The 13,356-nt window shown below is 35.8% G+C and overlaps 1 protein-coding gene across 1 annotated transcript in view; it reads right to left on the reverse strand.

Moving 5' to 3' along the window:
• Window positions 1-13,356, reverse strand: part of ARHGAP5 (Rho GTPase activating protein 5) — a 51,420-nt gene that overhangs the window by 12,147 nt on the left and 25,917 nt on the right. Inside the window, exons 4-5 of the mRNA XM_030038080.2 lie at window positions 12,374-12,521; window positions 199-276 (exon numbers count right to left, since the gene is read on the reverse strand). Of these exons, the coding sequence (XP_029893940.1) occupies window positions 199-276; window positions 12,374-12,521 (226 nt within the window). The remainder of the gene's footprint in view (window positions 1-198; window positions 277-12,373; window positions 12,522-13,356) is intronic.

The raw sequence follows: 13,356 nt of genomic DNA on the forward strand, positions 1-13,356 counted from the left end.
CAAGATTCTATCCAATCTTTGGTTTATACACAGCTTCACTGGTAATAACCTGGACTATACCAATACAACCTACCAGAGCTTTAAGTAGTCTGTGCTATGGAAGCCAGTTTGAAAGTGCAACCCTTTTATATTGCACTATGATAATCCATGGAGAATTCAAGTTCTGTTTTGGCTTTAAATAATAAAATCTGTCATTACCTTGATCAAACTGCTTCTGAATGTTGTCTTGATCTGTTTTATTCCCACTAACACGGTACAGGCCTTCAGTACATAATCCTTAGAAGGGGAGGAGAAAAAAAATATTCAAAACCAAGTTTATATACTATAGAGCAAAACAGAGCCAGTCATAACAACTAATTCAGAAACCAAAAGTAGGAATACCAATCTTAAGTGCCTAAGAAGTAACATGTTAACCATTATAGTGATATAGGACTACCAAAACACAAAATACCAGTTGTATATTGAGTCCACTATTCCATTTAATATGAATCAGAGGAAACCACGTTGTAGGAGAACAAGAAGCTGACTGCAGGCATTCATGGAATAATTTACCCAAAACGATTCTATTCCTGATCTCTACTAAACTGTTGTTATTTGCATCTTTTTTTTAATCATCAAAAATCTTAATTCTGGGGTTTGGTACCCAGAGAATTTATGTTTTTAAAAACTGTCTTCACAATTTGGGCTTAACAACTTACTATGGCAAGCAATAACACACTAATAAAATACTCTGCAGAAAAATCAAACATTTGTAATTGATTCCTGATTTTTTAATTTCATGGTGTGGCACACTCCTGTATGAGACAAGGACTTAAATCTAACATACCTTCCCTTTTACCATTTATATTTTATAAACTTTGAATCCATTTCTCCTCACTTCTTTTCTAAGGTAAATTATCACATCATTTACAAGTCTTTCTTTAAGGGGTGGGGAAAGAGGAGAAAAGGAGAAGGGTGTGAGGAAGCAGAATTTCTCCAGGCTTCTCATTATTACTTTGTTTTACTACGTGTTATGGAGTCGTCATAATTACGGCAGCCATTCTAGGTTAACAGCATTAAAAAAATACACCTTTATTATGCAGACACACACATACAGACACACTTGCTCACTCCACTCCAGTGGTTACACTTCCTATCACATTGCTATCTTTTTTGCCCACAGCTACTCACTGAATGAAAGCATCCATACTACTAATCACACCATTACCCAAGATCTTTTTCTTTGTTAATTTAGAACACATTAAGGAATACAAGCAGTTTATAGTTCCATAATTCTCCAAGTTACCTTTATGGGTGCAAAATTATCTATATGCTAGACCTCTGTAACAGTACATGGTTCTATTTAAAAATTCACAAGTTTTAGAGCTTTATGAAATCTTTTGGCTTTTTACCATCACAGCCTAGTAACTGAATGCATTTTAGATTATCAGATCAATACATAACTCCTCTGTGACACCTCAATCACCGAGTGTGCCTTTTAAGTTACCAAGAAACACTAGGAATTCTGTTGCAATTCTCAAAGTACAGACAGCACTTAACTGCTTCACAGTGCTGGGAAATTTATACCAATTAATTTGATATCAACTCTTCTAACTCAATTCTTTCTTCTTAATGCCTTGTCAATTCACCCATATCTTTACTGGCTGCATCAAGGCTATTTTAGTAAGCTTTTCTTCAATAAACTTCTATACCTACCATTTAGCTTTACAAATCCATAGCCAAGAGTTTTCTCTTGTAAATATACACCTAAACAGTCCTTCCAAAAAAACTGAGCCTCATTCACTGACATCCTCGAAAAGCACCAGGAGGTATAATTTGGTGGCACAGGGCAAAAAGTGGTTTCAATGATTCAATGGTTTCCACAGCTGGAAGGGGTTTCAATCCTGTCTTCAAAAGAATGCCACAAATGTGCTACAACACTAGCACAGACAGAAACACTTTGCATTCCTCTTCCAGAAGTTGTAAATAAAGAAATACAAAAAATCACTGGTAGATAAGAACAAGCCAGGACGGAGATTCTCTTTGTTTAGCATGGGAGACTTCTCAGTTGGAGACCCTACAGCCCCAGGGTATTCTGTGTTTTATCCAACTACTATTCAATTTCTTTCTGCACAAAAGGAATTGAATGTGCTGCAATATCATTTTCTGAGAAGTCTGATCCAGTCACTGTTTAGTTGGAGTGTTTAAACCTTCAATACTTGAACTGGGCTGCTCAGGAGACGGAGATGCTCTATTGCAGTATCTGGGCTTTCCCCCCCCCCCCCCGTTTCATCATGTCAATTTTTTCCTATTTCAGACCAGTACAGCTCTGAGAAACATAGAAAGACGACTTACAGTACTTCAGAAAATTTTCAGGTTAAACAAGGAGATGCCTACTGAATTTAGGCATCTTCCAAAAATAGCCAAGTGCTCCAATTCTGGATTAAGCTAACTATATTTGTCTTTTAAATTCCTCAAGCAAAAATAATTTTTCTTGCTTGTATATTCTAGAAAGTAACACGTCATGAAACAGTTGGTCAACTGTCATTATGCTGTTTCTCAAAGGCACACAAGGAGACAAGTTTAATCTGTCTGTGTGCATACACACAGCTAGAAGTCTGAAAGTATAATTTTTAAGTAATGCTTCAATTCTCTCTGTTGTTTTTTATTATCCAACCTGGTCTCTGAGGATCTTGATGTAACACGCATTGCATCAAGTATAAGACACTCTAGTTCACTAGTTCTAGCTTTTAAACATCTTGCATATCTAAAACATATATCCATATTGAGAGAGAGAGAGAGAGAGAGAACGCAACATTTATTTTTTCTTGACGGCTTTTTAAAAATTCAGTTCCTTCATCTGCAAGCCTGTTGATTTTTTCAGAATTCTTATCTATGTTCTTATCCTGCTTCCTTTCTGGTCCAGCTGTAATTTTCAAGATATCCTTACTGGACACAATGGCTGTTTTAATATTATGTATCAGAATCATCTGATTTATTTGCTTCTCTGTCCTGCTAGTTTTACTACACCTTTAGGTTTAAAGAATTAGATCCTCTGTATTTCACATCACAATAGCCTATATTTACCTCAAGACAGAGCTCACCTCCTTTGTCTAGACTATTCCTTTCTCAAAGTACCTCCTAGTGCCTAATAAATTCTCTTCTTGCGCCTTCTTTTGTGCTGCTGGTTGTGATCAGGGTTCCATCCCATCTAACTGGAACTTCATACGGGGTTCAAAGCATTTCAAAGAAAATGAGCAAGGTGGATCTGCACCTATGTGCATACTTAGTTTGTAGGACACTTCCATTCTTAGGCATCAACATATTTCACACCTCTTGGTTCTGCCATAGGACATACTAACTTCAGCACAAGGGCAGACCAAAGTCTACCTGGTACAATATCCAGTTTCCACAGCAATTAAGTAGTATATGCTTGAGGAGAGAGGTAGGAAGAGCAGGAGAAAGAAAACAAAAACAAAACAAAACAAAAAAACAAAACAAAAAAAAAAAAAAACAAAAAAACAAAACAAAAAAAAACCAAACAAAACCCAGCAATTTTTCTGTGGTATATCCTCCCAGCTTTCTGCAGATGGTGGCTTACATAGGCTTTTGCATATGGTGTTGTAATAGTCACTTGGGGATTTATCCCCCACTAATTCATCCAAAACCCTTTAAGTCATTTACTTGTGGTCTTTACAACAACCCAGAGCAAATACAGTTTTGCAATTCAGGAGTGTACATCATGAAAGCACACTGGGTTTATTCTCAGTACCTGAAGTTTTCACAAAAATCTTTTTTTTCTATTTATTAACATGAAGCAGTAACTTCTCTACTCTTTCCCAGCACCATTTTTTAAAATTTGTATCATTTCCCTTCCTCAGAAATTTTCTAAGCTTATCAATTCAGTCCCTCTTTATCCAAGAGTTACTATTATTGTCATATGCAGTATCTTTTCCAACTCTTTTCTATTCTAAGACAGACTGACCCAAATTGTAACCAGTATTCAAACTGCATGCAGTACCATGGAATTACGTAATAGCATGATTTTTTCCCCATATCACTCACTCTCATAATTCTTTTAATTCTTTTTGCTTGCTGGACAGCAAGTACTGAGACTTGAAGATTTCAGACAGCTGTCTATGATGATTTTAAAGCCTTTTCTTGAGTATCAATAGCTATACTAATATTTAGCCTGCTGAAAAGTTACACAGTACCTGCCAACTTAACATCTGCAGCCAGGTTCCACTATCACTGTTCTGTCTACATTTCTGAATACATGCCACCTAGTCACAGCAAGTCTGTCTCTCCCGTTTAATTCCTTCCCCTACAGTGACCAACCAAACTTTTCAGGAATCATTTTCCACTACAATACCTGAACCTATCATACCCACACTTACCTTTGTAAATTTTGTGATCTGTATCATTCTGTAATTTTATTCCACATATTGACCTGGTGTACCTCTTCTCAACCCCTATGCTATCCAGACTACACAAGGCTACAGGAACTACCACCTTACTGATCCAGAATGGTAATTTCTACGTACACCTAGAATGTATGTAATTACAGAGCAAAGAATCCATACTCTTTTCAAGTAAGAGTCTAGCACTAAGTTTACTTACATAAAATACATTTAGAATTCTACATTTAGTGTGCTCTTATTTGTGCATATCAACACTGGCATTTAAAGATCCATGACATGCAACTCTCACACTGGAAACCAGAACCAAAAATAAGTGTCTTACTGTTTCTTGTAATAAAATAATTTATAGAATATTGAAATGTTCAGTAAAAAGTAAGCAGTCTAAGAAAATAAGCAGTACTTTTAGAAAGACTCGAAAAATAGGAAGCTCTCAGCCAATGCTGAATTAACATTTCTATAATTTACATTAACCAATTATTAAACAAGCTCTCAATCCTTTTATGAAGTGTCACTCAATCACATATTTCATGCCTGTTCATTTTGGAAAAAGAATAAAAGACTTCAATTAATATGACATGACAAATATGCCTAGGAAAAGGTAGGTGCATTCTTTACTTCATTAAAAATGGGTGACATCTGAAGATACTCTAATTTTCCAGGCATATTAGCTGTTTCGTCACTTTGGGCCTGGAGAAAGCTAGGGGAATAAGAGGAGAAGCAGAAGTACCATAAGTACTCTGCAGAAATTATTGACATCTTGGTCCTATCTGCATTGTTTGGGAATTCTTTACATATTTCCTGTGATATTTCCTTTGAAGATACCTTAATTAGCAATACAGCTCAAGTGCACAACATGTGTTTATGAATATTTCAAAACATATTTGTTTACAGTCTTCAGTGATTCTCACACACTAATAAATTAATGCATGTGCTCCTCCTCCATCCGTCTGGTAGTCAGTCATCCATTAGGAGAAACAACTGATGCCTGTTTTCCCCTCCTCTCAAGTTTGGACAGGGTTTCCTCTCTGTTGATTAATTCCAAAGTTGCAAAACACAAACTGGCATACAGTTTCCTAACTACTGAAAAACCTATTCTATTTTGAAGTGATGACAGAAGGGATCTTCAGGACGTCACCTAGTCCAACCTCCTGCTCAAACAAGGGTCAACACTGAATTCAGATTGGGTTGCTTATCTAAATCTGATCTTGACTATCTCCAAGGACAGAGAACCCACAATCTCTTTGGGCAACCTGAACCAGGGCTTAAATAATACTCAGAGAAAGAGTTTTTCCTTTCTTTCTAGTTAGAACCTCATATTTTAATAATCATTGTCTCTAACCCTCCTGCCGTGTACTTCAGTGCTTAAGCCTGGCTGCACCTTCTCAGTAACCTCCTCATAGGTATGGGAAGCCATTTTTGGATATCTCTTCAGCCTTCCCCTCTCCAAGCTGAACAAACTCACAGGTCAGGAGCTCCAGCCACTGACCCTCTTCTGCTAGACTCAATCAAGTTTGTCAACACACGGAAAGGACGCAAGCTGGAGCAGTTCGTGAAGAACTGCAGCCCGTGGGAAGGACTCACGTTGGAGGAGTTCATGAAGAACTGTTTCCTGTGGGAGGGACCCCACACTGGAGCAGGGAAAGAGTGAGGAGTCCTCCCCCTGAGAAGGAAGGAGCGGCAGAAACGTGTGATGAACTGACTGCAACCCCCATTCCCCGTCCCCCTGTGCCGCTTGGGGAGGAGAGGAGGTAGAAAAATCAGGAGTGGAGTTGAGCCCGGGCAGGGGGAAGGAGGAAGGGGTAGGGGGAAAGTGTTTTAAGATTTAGTTTTACTTCTCATTATCCTGTTTTTATTTGATTAGTAGCAAATTAAATTGATTTTGGTTTTTTCCCCAAGCCAAGTCTCTTTTGCCCGTGACCATAATTGGTGAGAGATCCCTCCCTGCCCTTGTCTCAACCCAGGAGCCTTTCGCTGGGCGGGGGAGGAGTGAGCGAGCAGCCATGTGCTGCTTTGTGGCTGGCTGGGCCTAAACCACAATATATTTCAATTATTTACCAGCCTTTTTACCTCAACAGGTGCTGCTGACATTTTCTTTGCCTATTTCTACCCAATCCTCATTCTCTGGAGACAAACTTTGCATGATCTATGCTTTCAATGTCAAAATCTGGCCTCGTGGTGAAAGACCTGGGTATAACTTAGGTGAGAGGGAAATTCACAGAAGGCAATATTTTTACTCGAATTACTTCCAAAATCATAATTTTAACACCATTACAAAAAGGTATAAATATCAAAAGCAGTAATTATTGTACATATACCAAGTACACAACTTTTAATTGCTCTCTACAGCTCTTTTATAGCTCTCCACAGAAACCACGTGAGACATTAAACGAGATGTGGCTCTGTCAAATTCATTCTTCCTTCTTTATTCTATTACTTGTCTCACATAAATTGAGTAACTAAATTATTAAAATACATATTATTCTAATAAGCTTCTCTTCCCTCAGTTGTTTCATGTAGAATTAACACTATATTAATGCTATCAGTTCTCTATGAAGTACGGAATCTAAAATTTCTAATATTGTCAATGAAGCACATGGATATTAATAGTCTACAACGATTTTTTTAAAAATATTTGAAAACCCGAAGAAAAAAACATATTAAAATACTGCTATTATTATTAGCGTTGAATATAGTCAAGAACTATATTTATTAAATGGCAAAACTGTGCTAGTATTCATATTAATTTGATGCCTCCTTCCATGGTAAACAGAATGAAATGTAATTTATACCAAACTTTTCACCAATGCATAACAATGCATACAAAAAGTAAATCCAACACACCAATTTAAAAAATACTGAACTATTAAAAACCCTCATATGCTAATACTATCAGTTAGCATGAGTAGTTTTTGCGCCAATTATTATAAGTTTGGGAAAGTTAAAAATAATCACCAACTAAGTGCTGAATAGCACACAAACAGTACTTGAAATTATATTGGTGGCATGTAAAACAGCATAAAAATGTCACTAACAAAACACTCAAGCTACAAACTTGCCATAAACATGTAAAATTTTTACACTTAAAAAACCAGATATTCAACAGATATTTTTACATGGTATTGTAATGTAAAAATCAAATCATACCAACATTTTGTTGAAGTTAAACATTAAATTAGCATTCAGAAATCTGCGTTCCTCTCTCTCAAACAAAACTGTCAGAGTATCAGAATATCCTCCTTACTCTCTACATGATAATTCTTAGAGAAACACAGAATTCATGCTATTAATACAGTTAACAAACAGTTAAGCTTCAAAAATTATCTCAATTCTGCTGCCTACATTTAGAAAAAATGAATTGTGCTAAAAAAAGTAATGGATAGAATTTTTTAAAAAATTGGCATTTATTTTTTTCTAGCATGTCTTATCATAGCACCATTACTTCTATACAAAACCAGCCACTACAATTTTCTTAAAAATCAAAACTGAACTCTAGTTTCCCTGCTAAATACATTTCCATAAATCTAGTTTGCACAAAACCAACACACTTAAAAAGTTCATTTCAAGTGATGTAACAAAATGACCTTCTATTCAGTCCATCAGAAGAAAGCAACAAAATACACCAGAACAACTGTATCATTGAAATCTTCTTTTGGAAGCCCATAACTGAAAATAATTACCGATGTCAAAAAGTCAATTTAAGTAGCTGCCCTCAAGAACAAGTTACATACTGATTTGCAAAGAATGCGACAGAGGTAAAAGCATACAAACATCAGCAGCTTACACACTGTGCTGTGTCACTAATGATAGGAAAGTGTTTATACAGTCTGTAGAAGGTTTCAGATAAGATCACAGTATCTTTACCAGAAAATAAGTTTTCAGGAAAACATTATATGTTTATACCAAGACATTTAGTGGAAAAGTTGATAATTCACTATTATCAAGTTACTTACCTGAAAGATAAAAATTCTTTTGATCATCTTGTTCAATGAACCAACAAGAAAGAGCTCTGACAACCAACCAAAAGATTACTCATCCTGCTATAATTACAATGAATTAAAAAATGAAAGGCTTCAATAGAGAAAAAGTTTTCCTATAATCAGGGACAATGTGTAAACACACAAGCAAAGTTTGTTTACGATATTTAGCCAAGCTTTCCTCATTCCTTATCCAAAAGTGACAGTGTTATTAAATTTAATATAATTTTACATGGTATTGTACTTTTTTTTTTTTTTTAACCAATAGGTTCCAGTAAGACAAAATATGTGCTATTACTGCTTTGTACTGTTAGTATCAGCAGCAGTACACACTGCTCATCTCCAAAACTGTATTTGCGGAATTTTCTCTCAGTACACACTGCTGCTGAAATGAAGATTCTGATACATACTTGCTGCTTATTAGGTTTAGATCTGCTCAAGTATTAACCACTTCGCTCCCCCAGTTTCTACTTCCAATACTATCAAAAAGATTCCAAAGAGGTTCAAGCCCTAGATTATCTTTCAAACACAGAAATTAGTTGACTCCATAAAGCTAATCCAGTTCAGAATAAAACTTCCTGCTGGAAAATATCAAACGGAACAGGAACACACAAAAAATACCTAGATCTGTAGGCCCTGACTTAGGATCCCTTAACTCTACCAGATCTCCCTTTACCCTGACAGGATCCATATGGTTGCTACAAAAGAAAAATCTGTTGATTTATAAGAGGCTAGAACTTTTCAGCTCCCAGATTTACTTTATTTTTTTCCAAATTGTCCCTCTTCTACTGCACACCTTTTTTTTTTTTTTTTTTTTTTTGTGAGGATATTCCAGAACAGTATGGTAAAACAAAAATCTGATGGTATTTTCTGCATGGGGTCAATTCTTTAAGGTTTACAGTGGAGCAAGAATCTTCAAAGACACTTTCTGATATTATCTTCTCATCTAAGCATCCAAAACAAAGCAGAGAAAACTGTTTTTCACACTGCGTACTTTCTAGCCTCAGTCACAATTTAGATGAGTGGGTACAAAGCACCATCTTCTATCATTTCATGAGGCAGAGATAGGGAACGTTAAAAATAAGGGTTAGCCCTTCAATTTGAGATTAATCATATCTTCGGAAAAAAACTGCAATTCAGCCACAATGCAAATTACACATGGTAATACAAAGGGAAGGAGCTGAACTCCATGAAAGTACCTTAAAAGGAAAAGCTTAACAAGTATGTCCTCTTTAAGAGAAATATACTGATTAGCTTCATTCAAGAAGCGTTGGAAAAGACTGCACTAGATTAAAAAGACAATGATAATAAACACTAGTATTCAGTTCAGTTAGTACTGATTGTAGGCTGACTTGCTAAGAGACAGCTGAAGTATTGGATGACTCCCCAGGGCCAAGCAGCTGATACAACAGCTTTATCAAATGGGAATGGTACCGTTGTGGACTCTAGCCTGAAGCCAATAGATGCTGACTTGCCTCCTGCAGACTGATCATCTCCAAAACTGTATTTGCGGAATTTTCTCTCAGACAGTCCTGAAGTCAGTGATGTGAGTCTATCTTAGTATAGGTTGAAGGCAATGCAAAAAGAACATCCTCCTCTCTCAAAGGCAACGAACACATTCTATCAGAACAGTGCTTGAAACTCAAATACCTACAGAATATTAACCCAATATAGAAATAATACACACCAAAAATAAAACTCCTACAGCCAAGTATGGAAGTTGAAAAGAATAACCGAAGCTACTTACACAGAATCCAGAGTAGGAGAAAGAAAATTGTAATACAGATCAAAAGTAGACGTTTTGTTCCATCTTCACAAAGTGCTTAACAGAAACAGCAGGAGAACTAACTGTCTTCACAACCACAAACAAAGCATGCAGATGGCACAATGTTTGTCCAGCTTACACATTTGGCCAGAATTAAAATTCTCCAGCTTTCAGTAGCTGCACAGCAGCATTCCAGGATGAACTAACATATACTCAACCAGCTACAGGAAAAGCAGTACCTCTTGAGTCACCAGTTTTGAGGAGCCCCTCACATTTTGAGCGTACCAGCAGCTTAACTAAACATCTTATTCTTCAAAGACAGGTCATTAGAAAAGAATAAAAGTTCTACATCTTCTGGGTGCTTGCATTATTTGATGATTATGAGGAAAAAAAGACAATGAATCACATTCCCACACTATTATAGTTCTCTCTTACCCCACAAGCTGGTGAAAATCCTTTGGGAGAAATACTACCACAAAGTCAACGGATATCAGACAATGTTATTTTTAAGCAAATACAATTTTCTTTAGATTTGTATTTGTAATTTTGTTGTTTGAAAATATTCTTACAAAGTTAAACATGCTCAAATTTAAGATATTACTTCTAGATTCTACAAACTCTTCAAAAAGTCATTTGGTCTTCATTACTGGTGAATGTCTGTTTTATATAGCTGTACGTAGTAGCTGTATGCAGTCATTTTTAAAGAACACAAATTAAGACAGTGACTCACCCATAAAATTATGTATGTTTGTTTTGGGATTGGGTTTTTTTGCTACACACAATAAACAACATATAACACAAACGCACAAAATATATATTAAACTGTCTACACCATTTTATTACTCTTTGCCCTTCTTCCTCCTTCCCCATTTTTTCCTGGGTGAGGTAGGAAAAGCAAAAGCAAGAGGGAAAAAAATACAGCTCTTACTTTTAGGCAAGGCATCAATAGGAGGTAAAGGTTAAAGACAGATTTATACTAACATCTCTGACTCCCAAAAGTTAAGTGCCTGAGGTTTCACCTAATTTTTTTGATTGCAGTAATGCAGTATATAAGTCTTCAAAAACAGCTATTAGGCCTAACACCTGTAGTAGTTCTTTTGGAAACACTACTCCTACAGATGGCAGTAAAACTGAATTTTAGTTTAAGAAAGAAAACCCTTCAGTTTTACTCTTGCTAAAACTGTTACTGTCATCTTAGAGCCAAAATTGTATTACAGAACTAAGAAAATGTTGAAAAAACGTGCTGTTTCACTTTATGCTAAACAATATGGAACTGCAGACACCCAATCAAAAGATGGTCCTACTCATGTTTCAGCTCCAGTCAGTTTCACACTCTCATTTGCTGCAAATAGAGCAATATAGGATTCACGCAACTTCAGAGCAAGCAAGATCTACACACTAACCAAAAACTGGTGCTCACCATCTTTAAAAACAAAAAATTAAAAAACAAACAAAACCCAATCACAGGTCACTCTCAAACCTCAAAACAACTCCCCACTCCTAAATGTAGTCTTCTGCTGGATCAGCAAGATCATCCTACTCGCCTCATGGTCACACAGTAAATAGGCTGAAAGCATGGACAAACACACAACCAGGAAGCCAGTGAGAAAGGAGAGAGAGAAAACCATACTGTGAAATTTCACCCTAGTGCAAACACATATATGTTAATAATTTACGTTAAACTGGAAATCTGCAAGTTAAACATATTGCGTAATATTTTTCATGTAGAATTACACAGTATTTAGAAAAGAAATGTTTCCGTCTCTGTAACAAGTTAAAATGCAAAACTAGGTTTACCATCAAAATAAAGCAAGCAAGCTAATTAAGCCATACCAGCTACCTGTCTTCCACAATTGGAAAAAGTGGATTTCAGAGCTTTTTAATATATGAAGCAAATACAGTGACAACAGAGACACATGTAAGACTGGAAAGCCATTGGGTTAAAAGTCATTTGACATTAGAAAGTGGTATAAGTTTTTTAAATTACAGGAAACAAATGTTAAAACTTCAAATGTTTGTCAAAAAGAAATTAAGTATTTGTGTAAATAAAGACAAAAGACCATCACACATCAAGCATACAATTTAGAGAACACATTCTACTTTTAGAATGTGCTTTTCCCATAATTATTTATTTCTAGGATAAAATTCTAAAAGTACTTTAAAACAGAAAATAAGAGGCTTTACTCATTATGCAAAGTGGGAAAGTCTTTCCTCCAATAGTTCTCCTATCTTACCTGTATCTTCAATGAATTGCACACATTTTTCAACAAACAGAGGTATCGGTTTCTCAGGTGTAACCAGATCCTGTAGGGGCATCCCAAAGTAATTACTTTCCCAGTTTCTACGGATTGGAGGATTGAATGTCTTAGTTTTCTTTTTCGGCTACAACAAAACAGAGTTATTTAAGTAATATTTAAGTAATATTTTAACTAACTCATATTGCAACCATTCAGTAAAAACAAACTGATCACACATCTATCAGACATTAAAATTCCTCTATGGCAAACTGAATAAAAACAAATGTACTTTTAAAATAGCATACATTAGATACAAAGCACTCAAATAACTTCTAATAGGTTTGGTCATTTTTGTATTGCATTAGGAACAGGATGACCCAATGCACCAGTAATTGAAATACTATCGGAACAAAAATAAACACACTACTTGTTTAGAGTGCTATGACAAGTCTTTACATACTAACTTTCAGCACCACTCACAAACAAATCTACATGAGTCACAATTGAACCACATATCTACAGAAATTTTTAGGATAAGACTGTGAAGTGTCATATCACCAAAAAAAATTGAATGAATGTCTTCTGTATGCATCTCATTAAAGATACTAAATAATTTTCATATTGCAACTATGTTAGAAACATGATGATCCAGAATGTATAGCAATCAATTCAGAGTTAGAGTTGCACGTACAACTATTAAGCATGATTACTTTGTTACAGGCACAGGATTTTAGCGAGAAGGAGGTTTGCACCCAATCAAATCTAATAAGATGATGAGTTTCATATGGAGTTTTCTTGCTTGTTTTGATTTTCCCTCCCCTTTCCACCCCGAGAGGGACTTTTATCAGTTCAATTGATAAATCACCTTTTGATGATTACAAAAATTATATTGTATCAGATACCATGTTTCATCTCTGAATGTTAATGAAAATACTCAGAGATAGCCATATAAAGTGGTCAATCAATTGCCTGTACATTGG

This window comes from Aquila chrysaetos, chromosome 2 (genome assembly GCF_900496995.4).
Source record: "Aquila chrysaetos chrysaetos chromosome 2, bAquChr1.4, whole genome shotgun sequence".
Lineage (NCBI taxonomy): Eukaryota > Metazoa > Chordata > Aves > Accipitriformes > Accipitridae > Aquila > Aquila chrysaetos.